The following is a 14874-nucleotide window of genomic DNA, read 5'->3' as shown; positions in this document are numbered from 1 at the left end:
AAGAAAGAGAGAGCGAGAGAGAAAGAGAGGGGGGGAGAGAGAGGAAGAGAAAAGAGAGGAGAGAAGAGGATCCAGTGCAGAGCCTTGGGTGACACAGTGAGTGGTATGACACAGATGAAAACCTAGCAAAGGAGGCTGAGAAGGAGCTGTCGGACAGGTAGGAGGAGGATCAGGAGAAAGCAGTCACAAAAACCTACAAAGGAGAAAGTGGCCAATGGTGTTAAATAGTGCCAAGAGAGCAAAAGGATGAGGAATGAGAACACTGGCCATTACGAGATCACTGGTAACTTTAAAGACAGCAAGGTGGGTGTGGGCAAGAGCCAGATGGAAGGGATTTGCAGAGAGAACATGAGGAAGGGAACTGGAGGCACCAGGTACTGACTTCCACTGCGCCTCGCCATGAGGCTTACAGAGTAATTTCTTTACAACACCAATAAGCATCAAATTGAGGACTCAGTGAGTAGAGCTCAGAGACATGAAGTGATTTGCCCAAGGTTACAGTCAGTAAGTGTCAGAGCTGAGATGCAAACCCCAGTCCCTCAAAACTCCAAGCCGAGCACCACCTTGCCTCTATACAGATAGGAAGAAATGGTCATGCTGCCTATGCTGGCTGATAGTCGGGTAAGGCTTTATCTTTTCTTGCCTAGGCCCAGCCTCCACTGCCCTTCTCACTCATCTCCATGTCACCATGGGCAGATCTCAAGTTCCTTCCAGCTCCTGTGCTCTGGCTGTCTGCCTCCACTGGAACGTAAGCTCCGTGAAGGCACAGATTGTCCTGCTTGCTTTTACTGGTATCCTCATCACTTAGCACAGTGCCTGGCACATAGCAGGCACTTAATAAATGCCCTGCTGTCTGTCTAGCTATCTACGATCTTATTCTGTGCTTTCGGAGATTTCTAATATGACTGTGACACACAAGTTTGTGAAGTGATAAAAATCCGACAAGTTTAATCTAAATAGAGCACGTGAATGAAGTACAGAGCAAATAATTACACCTAAATTCTTTTAAATAAATATTCGATTAGACTCTCTAACAAATATTTAACATACAACCTTTTGGGATTATACAAATATCACGTGCTTACCTTTTCTCATCTCCCCATTCTTCGTTTTTCTGAGATTTCTCAGAATATTTTTCTCTTCCCTTAAATAAGAAAAAATATATAATTGTTATATTTGTTGTCAGGCCAAACTGAAATATTCAGTCCATTTGTGAGATAAAAGGAAAAATTCATTCACAGGAGGGCAAAAAAAGATTTCTCTACCTTCAGAAAAGAGACAAACGATCCAATATGCGCATCTCCTTGCTCAGGAACTGCTACATCCTCTGGGTTGGGGTCAATGTAATCATACACCTCCTGGTCTAGTACGGGTTTACACGTATTAGAAAATAAGAATATTAAACCACAGCCTCTGATACCATTCTGCTTTATGTCCTAGGAGATGCAGCTGATTAAACATATCATCATATTATGAAGTACAGGCATTACATTTAAACCTGGTTTTTGAGCCCAGATCAATTCTAAGGAGGAGTAGGTACCCAAAACAAAAATAAGAACTACCCCATCAATGAACTACCTTTATGAGAATCAAGTTTGCTCCCCATCAAGTGATTGTCATTTCTCAGAGTCTGGTCTCTGGTCGATTCGGATACTTGAGAGTGGAGGCTGATTGTGTCATCATCAGATGGCTGTAAGGAATAAGAGGATAGAACATTGTGAACAAACACAAGAATTAAGAATTAAGTTGCAACAAATTTTAGTTAAGTTGCATGATTACTGACAAAACAAATTTTAGAATATTCTTTGCATCTAGCTTCTAATACAGAGTACAACTATTAAAAGTGTAATGGCCTACTTTCGAAATTGTAAATGTTTTTCTCCTCTTGAAATCCTGTATCAAATTAGTACTGATATCTTTTTATAAAAAATAAAATGATTCATGGTTGGGCAGAGCCAATATAATAAAAATGGCAATTTTACCTAAACTAATCCATTTATTCAATGCCATAATTAAATTACCAAAAAAAATGATTTTACTGAGCTAGAAAAAATTCATTCAGAAGAACAAAAAAGATCAAGAATATCAAAAGAATTAATGAAAAAACGTAAAGGAAGGAGGTTTTGCAGCACTCGGATCTCAAACTATACCATAAAGGCAGTAATTACCAAAATTATCTGGTACTGGCTAAGAAATAGAAAGGTAGATCAGTGGAACCTAGTAGACATACAACACACAGCAGCAAATGATTACAGTAAACTTGTGTTTGACAAATGTAAAGATTGAAGTTTTTGGGACAAGAATTCATTATGTGGTAAAAGTTTGTTAGGAAAGCTGGAAAGTAGTCTGGCAGAAACTGGGCATACACCAATATCTTATACCATTTACCAAGATAAGGTCAAAATGGACACATGACCTAGATATAAAAGAAGATATCATAAGAAAACTAGAAGAACATGGAACATATTACCTATCAGACTTATAAACAGGAGAACAATTTATGAATAAACAAGGGTTAGAGAACATGGTGAGGTATAAAATGGATCATTTGATTACATTAAATAAAAAACGTTTGGTACAAATAAAACAAATATAGCCAAGATTAGAAGGAAAACAGGAAATTGGGAGAAAATTTTTATAAACAGTTTCTCAGATAAAGGTCTCATATTTCAAATATATAAAGAACTTTGTCAAATGTATTAGAGTACGAGTCATTCCCCAATCGATAAATAGTCAAAGGGTATGAACAGGCAGTTTTTCAATGAAGAAATCAAAACTATAGTCATATAAAAAGATCACTGTTGATTACAGAAATGCAAATTAAAACAACTTTGAGATATCATCTTACACCCATCAGATTAACTAAAATTACAGAAGGGGAAAATGACAAATATTGGAGGGAATGTGGAAAAAATGAGACACTAATTCACTGCTGGTGAAACTGTGAACTGATCCAACCATTTTGGGGAGCAATCTGGAATTATGCCCAAAGAGCTATAAAACTGTTTATTCCCTTTGACCCAGCAATGCCACTATTAGGTGTGTTTCCCAAGGTGATCAGGGAAAAAAGAAAACAACCTATATGTTCTAAAATATTTAGAGCAGCTCTCTTTGTGGTGGCAAAGAACTGGAAATTGAGGAGATGCTCATCAACTGAGGAATAGCTAGACAAGTTGTGGTATATGACTGTAATGGAATACTACTATGCTATAAGAAATGACGAGCTGGTTGATTTAGAAAAACATGGAAAGAGTTGCATGAAATAATGAAGAGTTGCATGAAATAATGAGTGAAATGAGCAGAACCAAGAGAACATTGTACACAGTAACAACAATATTGTTTTAAGAACAACTGAACAAGGGCAGCTAGGTGGCGCAGTGGATAGAGCTCTGGCCTTGGAGTCAAGAGGACCTGGGTTCAAATCTGGCCTCAGACACTTCAGACTGACTAGCTGTGTGACCCTGGGCAAGTCACTTAACCCCACTGCCTCACCAAAAAGCAAAAAAACAAAAACAAAAACAAAAAAAAAAACAACTGAACTAAGTAATTTTGAGTATTATAAATACTCAAATCAACTACAAAGGACCTATGAAGGAAGATGCTATCCACCTCCAGAAAAAGAACTGATTAATATAAATATGTATAATACGGTTTTTATATATATATATACATATATATACACACACATATATATACACACACACTATATATATACATATATATATATACACACATATATATGTTTGTGTCTAATGGTAGCCTTCTCTAAGGTGGGGTGGGGAGGGAGGGAGAAAAAAAAATAAAAAGTGCCTAAAAGAAAACAGAAGAAAACTTAGAAGGAAGCACAGAAAAGCAAGGTAACTTGGAACAATGTATAGTATTTATTACATAGCTTTTCAAAAGGTAAAAATGTGAAGTAGAAATTCATGGTTTTATATTGAATCCTCTTTTTATGTTGTACTGTGTACATGGAAATGTTCTTTTTTTTGTCTTTCTGTATTTAAATTCAAAATGAATAAAAATTTTTAAAAAGAAATGAAAGAAAAACCCAAGCACATGCATGCCTCTTGTCATCTGCTTATTTCAAATAGTAGGAACTATTTTAGAATAAAACATTTTCTCAGAAGAAAAAACAAGGCTTACTTCAGTTGTCGATAATCGTTTCTCTCCATTATCGCTTCCAATACCAGAATCAGGACCATGGTTTTTATTTGGATAGAAATCTTCCATGCTATAAAAATATGACGATTTAATTTTTTCAAAGAGCAATTAGAGCATTCTTCCTCAATGTATAACTATATCTACTCCATCTAAAACAAACAGAACAAAACTTTCCCCAATAACACACACTTCTGAGAAGCCCATAGTCCCCTGGCTTACAACGGGGAAGTGCTGTGCTCCTTCCCACCAAACCTTTTCCAAGGCCCCAATGCAACGCTTTGCTTTCCTTCTGTGTGCATAAAGAACCCCAGAACTCAGCACGTATTAGGCACTCCATAAATGCTTGCTGAACCGAACTGGCCTTCTTCCAACTGCCCAATTTCACAAAGTGTAACAGAATGGGCTTTGGATACCACAAAACCATTCCCATGAGGTTTTAGAATGGGAAAAGAAACCATTTTTAACTTGTTCTCACGTTTCCTTCAAGTGTCTAACTAGCTACGCCAAAAATATCAGAACTTTGGGTTCATAACAGATTTTTAAAATTAGGAAAACCGTACACATATTTCAAGGCTAAATATCACACAGTCCAACCATTATGAATATCAACTTACCTGTCTGTGAGAGGCTGAGATGGAATTCTTTTACCTAATGAAGGAAGATCCAAGGAGTCTGGCTTCTTTCCTATTCTGCAACATGCTCGAATATTTAAGAATTTAAATATGTGTACTTTACCCTTTAAACATATCTGTCAGGGAACACAGGAGAAAACGGATTTAACTACAGAGTGCCAAAGGGAACCACCATTTTCCAGAGTTTTTTATACATTCGTTTTGTTTTCCTCCTAAAATCGTGCAAGCATATCAGTGTACCAAAATAGATTTTTGTATATTTCAATATTTTGTACTTGATTGTCCTAAATGAAATTTTGAAACCATTAATATAACCAACTGTTAAGTTTTACTGATTCCTCCTGTTCTTGGATAAAAGAAAACAGAAGCTTAACCATTTTCCCATCTGTTTCACAGTTTCCTTCTTGAAAGAACAGAGCCACAATAATTTAAAACCATGGAAACGTTTGGGGATTCAAAAACACTACCCACACTATTAAAACAAAGGGGGAAATGGTTTTTCAAAATCCTTACAAACTCAACAAGAATATGCTGAAAGATTTAGAAATAAAATACTCTTGCCTCTGCCATCCACTGGGAGGTTTACACCTTAGACCTCACAATCACCAAAACCTGCTCCACCTCTAGGATCTTGAACTCTGAAATTTCATTCTATGACCACAACCTCTCCCCCTCCTACATTCTTCCTTCACCTGTTCTTTACCCTCGCTGTTACTCGTAGTCTCTTTATCCCTCCTTCCCTGTTCTAGATTCACAACCCTCTGCTCTTTGTGGTCTTGACCTGATGACTAGCCATTTCAACATACACTCTCCTTTATCCTACCTTTGACCCTTTGGCCACCATTCCAACTCTGATTCTCTATTCCTGCTCTTAAGGGATAGAGGAAGTCAGAAAACTGCATGGTCTACTACAAATTTATGGCATCTAAATCCAACTGAACTCTCCCTGTGAAATCACAATCCTTTCTATCTTAATGACTTTCGATCACAGTCCTCAGAGCACACGACCCTGATTCCTGTTTTCCCAAGATAAAGTCTTCTGATGTGAGGCTACTTCCTGCTTGCCATTGCTACACCTTTCACTCATGCCTTTCACTCTGATCCATCCCCTCTAGTCTCCTCTGAAATCCTGTATCTCTCCCTCTTGGTAAACAAAGAGGAAGAAAATAGTAAACACATTTAGTTCTCCTCCATTTTTCAAAACATCAAACCTTCCAGGGCCCCTACTGTACCCCCAAGCTATTGGCCTATCTTTGTCTTCCAATTCTAAACTTTGAGAAAGAGAAGTCTACACTTATAATCTCTATTTCTTTACCACCCCACTCATACCCCAAGTCAGTATAAATTTGATTTTGTCTTCATTCTACTTAAAACTACTGTCTCCAATGATCTCTTAATTGCCAAATCCAATGGTTTTTTTTTTCACCTTATCTACTGGGTCCTTATCTGTAGCCTGTAAAAACAAAGGTTTCCTCCTCCTTAATTCTCCTGGTAGCACTGAAATTCTCTCCCATTCCTTGGCTTCTGGACCCTCTCCAGACTCTTCCTCTTCCTTCTCACCTGCAACACTGCCACGCCTGAGATAACCTGGCCCTAGGGCCACTGTCCCTTACTGGTGACTTCCTCCTGTGACCACCGTTTCACCTCATTCTTGCTTGGACTCTCTTCAACCTGCTCCTTCTCACGGCTTGCCTCACCCTAACAGGTTTCTTTCCCATAAACCCCCCGCTTTCCAGCACCCCTGCACTTGTTATCTTTCCCCTTGAGGGTAGGCACTGTCTTGCCTGCCTCTTTTTGTATTGTGAGTACTCAGGGCAGAGCCCAGCACACTAAGTAAGTGCTTAATAAATGCTCTATCTAGCCTCTCCCAATTCTCTTGCCAGTTCCTTCCAGCTTCCTCTTCCTCCCTCCCACCTAAACTTGGTCCTCCTCTTTAATCCCCATACCACCTCCCCTGGAAACTTCATCTGCATCTTTGTCTTCAATTTTAACTCCCACCAACAGAGGGTAAGGTAACAGAATGGACAATGGATACGAGGTCAGTCAGGACCCTCAGAACATGACAATGAAGTATTAACTGGCCTGGGCCTGGTACTCAAGAAAACAGCTCATCACAGATCCCACGAGGATGAGAGCCCCCGGTCAAATGCTGCTAGCAAAATTCCTACCTCATTTTCTCCTAATAACTGCAATTCGAGCTTCCTGGTCAAAAACAGCCTTCCCCTGGCTTCCACTCCTCTCTCCTCCCCATCTACTTCAGCCCTACCTTACTCTTTCCACTGTGCCCTCTGGAATCCTCAATCTATCATTCAACTCCCCTTTGTCCTTCCCACTTCCTGTGCTCACACAGACGCCAAGCTCCCATCGGCAAGCATGGCATCCCTGAGTAGCCTCTTTAGTATACCTCCCTAATCGATTGTTCATTTTCCAGTCTCCTGTCCACTAGAGACCTCTTTAACTCCAGCGCTTAACACAGTGCCTGGCATATACTTAGCACTTGATAAATATCACTCCCATGGCAAGAAGAAGGTATGGGAGGATCTTGTGGTTAGAAAGGGCCCCAAAAAGGCATGATTCTAGAAATCAAAAATTTTGAAGCTTGTGAATTTTTAATACTTGTAGTAATTATTTTTCCTTTTTCTCTACCCGCTGACTCTCAAACCCATTTATCCTAATGAAATAAATTCCATTATTTAATGATCACTGATTAAGACATCAGCTGTCCCCTGCAATCCCAGATCCTCGGACTTGTAGCTCTAGTCCTTCTAAGTCATTATACTTAGGTCTTTAACAGCAGTATGTGGAGAGCTCATTTTATCTCACCTTACCAAGCCTACTCATGGATTTCGTTAGCAGTAAAATAGGGTCTCTGATCCAAATCTGTAGACAAGTCAGCAAATATTTATTAAGCACCTGCTATGTGTCAGGCACTGAAGATACAAAGAAAGAGAAGAACAACAACAAAAACAGTCCCCACTCTCCAAGAGTTCACAGTCTAATGGGAGAGACAAAAAGGAAAAAACATCGTACAGAGAACTGAATTCCACATATCAGGAATTACGTTAGCTTTCCAAGGGTTGCTTCTGCCACTGCTCAGTGGCTTGAGAAGGCAAAGTCAAATCCTCAGGTGTCACAGGCTCATGGATGCAGTGGTAAAAAGGACCCAAGGACAATGGAGCACAAAACAGACCCGGAGAGGTGTCAAGTGCCTTGCCCAAGATCACATAGCTAGTAGTCATTTACTATTTATTTAGTCATTCATTATTATTTAATAGTCAGTATTTATTAAGCACATATTACGTGCCTAAAACTGGGAATACAAAGAAAGGCAAAAGACAGGCCTTGAGGAGTTCCCTATCTAATGGGGGAGACAACATGCAAACAACCATGTACATACAAGATATACATCTTGATATTTACAGATATGTACACAGGTAAATAGAAGAGAGTAGTAGTAGTAGTAGCACAGCGATTACAAATTGCAGAGAAGGTGCCAACTCATATTGATGGAGGGAATTTCCTCACCTGGGAGTTCTCTACACCAATGAAATTGAAGGTTCAATAGCTACCCCTATCCCCATCCATATGGTAAAGAGGGAAGGGGTAGTGAGAGAAGAATGAAAACATCTAGAACAGAATTCTGGGTGGAAATTTTGGTTCTACACATATCATTCTGAATCAGATCATACAAGTCTTTCTGGGTTTCTCTGTATCCATCACTTTCATCACTTCTTAAGGTAAAATAATATTCTACTATATTCATATACCACGACTTATTCACCTCTTTGTTCCCCTGTGTGATCTATCCTCTAAAGGCAAAATTTGCTTTGCGTCAGACTCTGCCCTCCCCAATTCTACTCTCTCTCTTTTAACCTCCCCCACCCTGACCTTTTTCCCTACTGAAATTAATGCATTTATTTTTATCTACTTATGTTTAACATTCTTATCTTTTTAAATCTTGAGTTTGAAATTCTCTTCCTCCCTCCCTCCCATCCCCTCCTCCACCCACTGAGAAGGCAAGCAATATATCAATTACACATGTGAAATTGCATTTATATATTAGCTATATTTCAAAAAAAGCAAAAAAAGTGAAGAAAGTGAGAAAATTATAGCTCAATGTGCACTCAGAGTTCATCCATTCTCTCTCTGGAAGTAGACAGTATTTTTTCATCAGAAGTCCTTTGGAACTGTCTTGAATTAATGATCAGAGTAGGCAAGTCTTTCACAGCTGATCATCATTACAACATTGCTGTTACTGTGCACAATGATCTCCAAATTCTTCTCATTTCAGAAACTTTGCATCAGTTCATAAAGGTCTTGCCATGTTTTTCTGAAACCACTCCCCTCGTTATTTCCCACAGCACAATAGTACTCTATCACAATCATAATGCCACAACTTGTTCAGCCCTTCCCCAATTGATGAGTAATACATCAATTTCCAATTCTTTGCCACCACAAAAGGAGCTGACATAATTTTTTACACATAGATCCTTTTCCTTTTTCTTTTATCACTCTGGGATATAGACCTAGTAGTAGTATTGTTGGGTCAATGGGTATGTAGTTTTACAGCCCTTTGGGCCTAGTTCCAAATTGTTCTTCAGAATGGTTGGACTTGTTCACTATTAAACCGACAATTCATTAGTGTCCCTATTCTCCCTCACCCCCTCCAGCATTGGTATTAGGTGGTTCTTCAGAGTTGTTTTCATTTGCCTTTCTCTAATCAATAGTATTGTTCTTCAGTCATTTTCAGTCATGTCCAACTCTGTGACTTCATCTGGGGTTTTACTGGCAAAGATACTGGACTTCTCTAGCTCATTTTATAGATGAGGAACTGAGGCAAACAGGGTTAAGTGACTAACTCAGGGTCACACAGCTAGGAAGAGTCTAAGGTCACATTTGAACTCAGGAAGATGAGTTTTTCTGACTTCAGCCCCAGCACTCTATCCACTGCACCACCTAGCTACCTCAATCAATAGTTATTTAGAGCATTTTTTCATATGATTTTAAATAGCTTTGATTTCTTCCTCTGAAAACTGCCTGTTTATATCCTTTGACCATTTATTAATTGAGGAACGGTTCTTATTTTTATAAACTTGACTCAGTTCTATACTCAGTATATATTTGAGAACTGAGGCCTTTATCAGAGAAACTTGTACAAATTTTTATATTTCTTCGTTGTCTATGGTACCTTTTAGCATAATGTAGTTTCCCTGATTATCTCTTTTAATTCGGTTTATTTTTGGCCTTTGCTTTGTCTGAGATCATGATTGCTACCCTTGCCTTTTTTATTTCAGCTGAAGCATATTAGATCAGGCTCCAGTCCTTTATTTTAACTCTGTCTTTCTGTTTCAAGTGTGTCTCTTGTAAACAACATATTGTTGGATTCTGGTTTCTAATCCATTCCGTTATCTGCTTCCTTTTTACGGATGGGCTCATCTCATTCACATTCACAGTTCTGATTACATCTCATTTTCTTCTGTTTCTTCCCCTCTCTTTTTATCCTGTCCCTCCTCAAAAGCCTATTTTGTTTTTAGCCACCGCCTCCCTGAATCTGCCTCTCCTTTTAGCATCCTCCCCCACTATTTCCCTATTGGGTAAGTTCCATTTCTATATACAACTGAATGTGTCTATGTGTGTATATACATACATATAATTTTTATACATATATATTCATATTCTTTTCTCTTTGAACAAATTCTGACAAGAGTGAGGTTCCAAGCACTGCTGGCCACCCCCTCCCCCCACCATTTTCCCCTCCGTTGTAAGAGCCCTGCCTTGCACAGCTCTTTTATGTGAGAAAATCTGCCCTATTCTACATCTCCTTTCCCCATTCTCCCAGTGCATCTCTCTTTTTCACCCATTTATTTATTTTGGAAATATTCCAACATTGGGGCAGCTAGGTGGCGCAGTGGATACAGCACTGCCCCTGGAGTCAGGAGGATCTGAGTCCAAATCTGGTCTCAGACCAGACACTTGACACTTACTAGCTGTGAGACCCTGGGCAAGTCACTTAACCCCAATTGCCTCAAAAAAAACCCACATATTTTTATCATAGAAGGAATTTGGTAGGACTCCTTTATCTATTTTTTTCAAATACTTTATATAGTATTGAATGATCTGTTCTCTAAATGTTTGGTATAATTTACTTATAAATTCATCTGGTCCTGGAGCTTTTTCTTAGGGAGCTCATTTCTGTCTTGTTCAATTTCTTTTTCTAAGATAGGGATAAGTATTCAATTTCCTCTTCTGTTAACCTAGGCAATTTGTATTTTTGTAAATATTTCCCCATTCCATGTAGATTTTCTGCTGTACTGGCAGACACTTAGACAAAGTAGCTCCTAACACTTTTATTTTATTGTCATCTGCTGTGCATTCACACATTTTATTTTTGATACTGGTAATTTTGTTTTCTTCTTTCCCTTCTTAGTCAAAGTAAGCAATTGTTTATCAATTTCATTGGGTTTTTTTTTTCATAAAAAAAGTTTTATTGTCTACTGTGGAAGTGTTTTTGCATAACTGCACATATATAATCTATATTGAGTTGCTTGCCTTATCAATGAGGGTGGGCGGGGAGGGAGGAAGGGAGAAAATTTGGAACCCAAAGTTTTAAAAACAAATGTTTAAAAAAAATGTTTTCACATGCAATTGGGAAATAAGAAATACAGGAAATGGGGTACAGAAATCCATCCCGCCCTACAGGAAAATTGAAGGGGGAGGGGATAAGAGAAGGGTGAGAGATAGAAGGGAAGGCAGACTAGAGAATGGGGTATTCAGAATGCATGCCATCTTGGAGTAGGGGGAGGGGTGAGATAGGGTGAAAATTTGGAACTCAAAATCTTGTGGAAGTAAATGTTGAAAACAAAAAAATAAATAAAAATTACCATAAAAAAGTTTTATTTATTGATTCAATTAGTTTCATTTTTAATAATCACTCCTTTGATTTTCAGAATTTCTGCTGTGGTGCTTAATTGAGGGATTTTTATTTTGTTCTATTTCTAGTTTTTTTTTTTAGTTGCATGCCTAATATGTTGATCTGCTCTTTCTCTCTTTTGCTGTTGTAAGGGTTTAGAGTTATAAATTTTCCCCTAAGTACTGCTTTGGCTATATTCCACAAATTTTACGATGTTGTTTCAATGCTGTCATTATCTTTCATTAAATTATTGATAGTTTCTACGATTTGTTCTTGGACCCACTCATTCTTTAGGATTAGATAATTTAGTATGTAATTAATTTTTAATCTATACTTCAAAGGCCCTTTATTGAATGTATTTTTATTGCATTATGTTCCCAAAGGGATGCATTTAATATTTCCTGTTTTTTGTATTTGTTGGTGATGTATTTACGCCTTAAAATGTGGTTAGCTTTTGTAAAGGTGCCATGAATAGCTAAAAAATTAGTATACTTCTTTCTCTTCCAATTCAATACTCCCCAAAAGTTTACCATACCTAACTTTTTTAAAATTCTATTCCTCACCTTAATTTCTTTCTTGTTTATTATATGGTTAGATTTATATAGATCTGAGAAGGGTAAATTGAAATTACCCCAATATTATACTTCTACTGTCTATTTCCTCATTTAACGCTTTTCCTTTGGGAATTTGGAGGCTATACCATTTGGGTACATCACTATTTATATTCTGTCATTTTCTATGCTATCATTTAGCAAAATGTAGTTTTCCTGATTATCTCTTTTAATCAGGTCTTAAGCAGATTAAATTAATTCTGTATCATTTTTAGTGATCCTATTTACAATTAATTGATTTTGTCCTGTAACTGCCTAAGTCATGATTCTTTGTCTCTGAACTTAGTTCAGAAATTCAGATGGAATTAAGTCTAGAAATACAGTTCTGCTAATTGCTGTTCTATTCTTGCCTCAAGGAAATCTGCTATCCTTGAGGAATGCAAGTGGACACCAGGCAGTCTGGTTAGTATCTTTACAGCACCAAGCTATCTTGCAAGGATTTCTGGTTTGCTCTCCAAAGAAGTCTGGTCCACTATCTTTAACCTTGCAGATGGACTCAAACAATGAACGTTTCTTAGTTACAGAAGGGAAGGAGGGAGTTGTTGCTAGCCCCTCATTTCCAACTTCCAACAAATCATATTGTCCCTCATGCCTCAGATATGTAACCAATCATAATTCATCACCCCCACGATGTCACCAACCCTATAACCAATTTTAATATTACCTCACTTACCCTATTCTATTCTTCGGTCTATGCTTATTAAAAAGAGCTGAGTCCTCATCGAGGGTTTTTGGCTAAACTGAGGCAATCCACTGATCCATTCTATTGGCAAGTAGTGTTCTTATTAATAAAATGTTATCTTGCTTTTGCTGAATTTTACTCGTGACAATCGATTTTCACTTCTGAGATCCTAACTGTTACACCTGTCTTTTCTAGCTCAGCTGAAGCACAACAAATTCAGAGCTCTGTCTGTCTTGGATGCTTCTTCCAGGCAGGAGGATGGAGAACTAAACCTCAAGAATCCAGTGGTGAGAAGAAGGAGTTCAATGTGATCCCCTGAAAGGGAAGATGCAAAGAATTCCATGGCATCTGACTATTCTTATTCCTAAGAGAGAGGACAGAACTTGGACAAATGTCAATCCTTTTTTTTTTTTTTTAACAAAATCTTTTGGCATTATCATCTGGCGATTTTGTTTAGTTCTCACCTTTAAAGTTCCATGCACCTCTCCCACCCTTTCTATTTCCTTCAAGCACTTTAACATTCTAGTATCACACACACCCCCTCCCGCCCCTTCAATCTTTCTTTAGATACTAGCTCCTTCCCTACAAATGCATACAGGTCATGCTCATCCTTACGAAATCTTCACTTTGATTCAATACACTGACCAATCTTCATCTGAGAGACAAATGATTAAACACACTTCCATCCTCTCAAAGAGAAAGGGAGGGACAACTGGAGTAACAAGTTACATATTCTTTCAGACACATTAGTTTTATTCCAAGATTCTGTTTAACTCTGAGGAGAGTTCCAAGGCAGTGCCCATGGGAAGGGACAGAGGAAACTGGGAAATAACTGCCGTGTGAAATGCAGAAGGTCTCAACAAAAGTATTTTTTTAGATCCATTCACCTGACCTTGCCATTGCCTCTCGTTATCTTATATATTTCCTCCCTTTCACAGGCAAACTCCTACAAAAAGCTGCCTATACTTCCTCAACTGTCACATGACTTCTCCTCCCCTTGTACCTGAAATGCCAATACAGACAGGTCCCGGTCCTACAACTTCTCCTCAACTTCTACATCCTATTATTTGGTGACCTCATCAACTCAAATCAATTCAATTATTCTCTCTATGACAAGAAAGTATCTTGGAAAGTGACCAGGATCTGGAGCCAGAGGACCTGGGGCGGAATGACCTGGATAAGCTGGAGGCTGGTGCAGGTCACTTCACATCTCCTGGAAGTTCTCTTGGTAAACCCAAGTATCAGACATTTCTCCTTACTAAGGTATTTTCTCACTATTTTCTAATATTTGGCCCAATGGTCTAGCTCATCAAGATCTTTTTTTGGAGCCTGACTCCATCATCTGACATTAACTGTCCCTCCTGGATCTGCATCATCAGCAAATTTTATAAGTATATCATATAATATAGGATTGAACATAAGTAAAATACTTTGTAACAGTAACCCTAACCCCATAACTGGCATGTAAGTATAAGCCACTAATAGTAATTCGTTATTAAATATTAACAAATGAGTATCTATTAGTTTATCACATCAAGGTGATAAATTTTTTTGATCCCCTTCAGCTGCTAATGCCTCCCTCCCCCCAAAATGACTTTTTGTTTACTTCATACATACTTATGTGCCCCCAAGAGAACGTACACTCCTTGTTCCTTTTTGTCTTTGGAGCTCTAGCATGTAGCACAGTACCTGGAAGCTATGAAGCTAGGGGTTTCATAAATGCATGATTTACCTACAACTTTCTCTGTGTCAGTAATACAAATATTAAACAGTACAGAGCCTTGTGGTCTGTATGTCTCACATGCTATCTGTGTCTGCCTTGTCTTCCCTACTAGATAATAAGCGCTCTGACAGCAAGGACTGCGCTATTTTTCATCT

General features: G+C 38.3%; 1 protein-coding gene across 1 annotated transcript in view; it reads right to left on the bottom strand.

Annotated features, from left to right (window-relative positions):
* Positions 1-14874, bottom strand: part of LRCH2 (leucine rich repeats and calponin homology domain containing 2) — a 94147-nt gene that overhangs the window by 33034 nt on the left and 46239 nt on the right. Inside the window, 5 exon segments of the mRNA XM_027863303.1 lie at positions 1086-1144; positions 1266-1363; positions 1579-1690; positions 4144-4231; positions 4776-4909. Of these exon segments, the coding sequence (XP_027719104.1) occupies positions 1086-1144; positions 1266-1363; positions 1579-1690; positions 4144-4231; positions 4776-4909 (491 nt within the window).

This window comes from Vombatus ursinus, unplaced genomic scaffold (genome assembly GCF_900497805.2).
Source record: "Vombatus ursinus unplaced genomic scaffold, bare-nosed wombat genome assembly UNPS02014771.1, whole genome shotgun sequence".
Taxonomy (NCBI): Eukaryota; Metazoa; Chordata; class Mammalia; order Diprotodontia; family Vombatidae; genus Vombatus; species Vombatus ursinus.
This window is presented reverse-complemented; position numbering and strand designations above follow the sequence as displayed.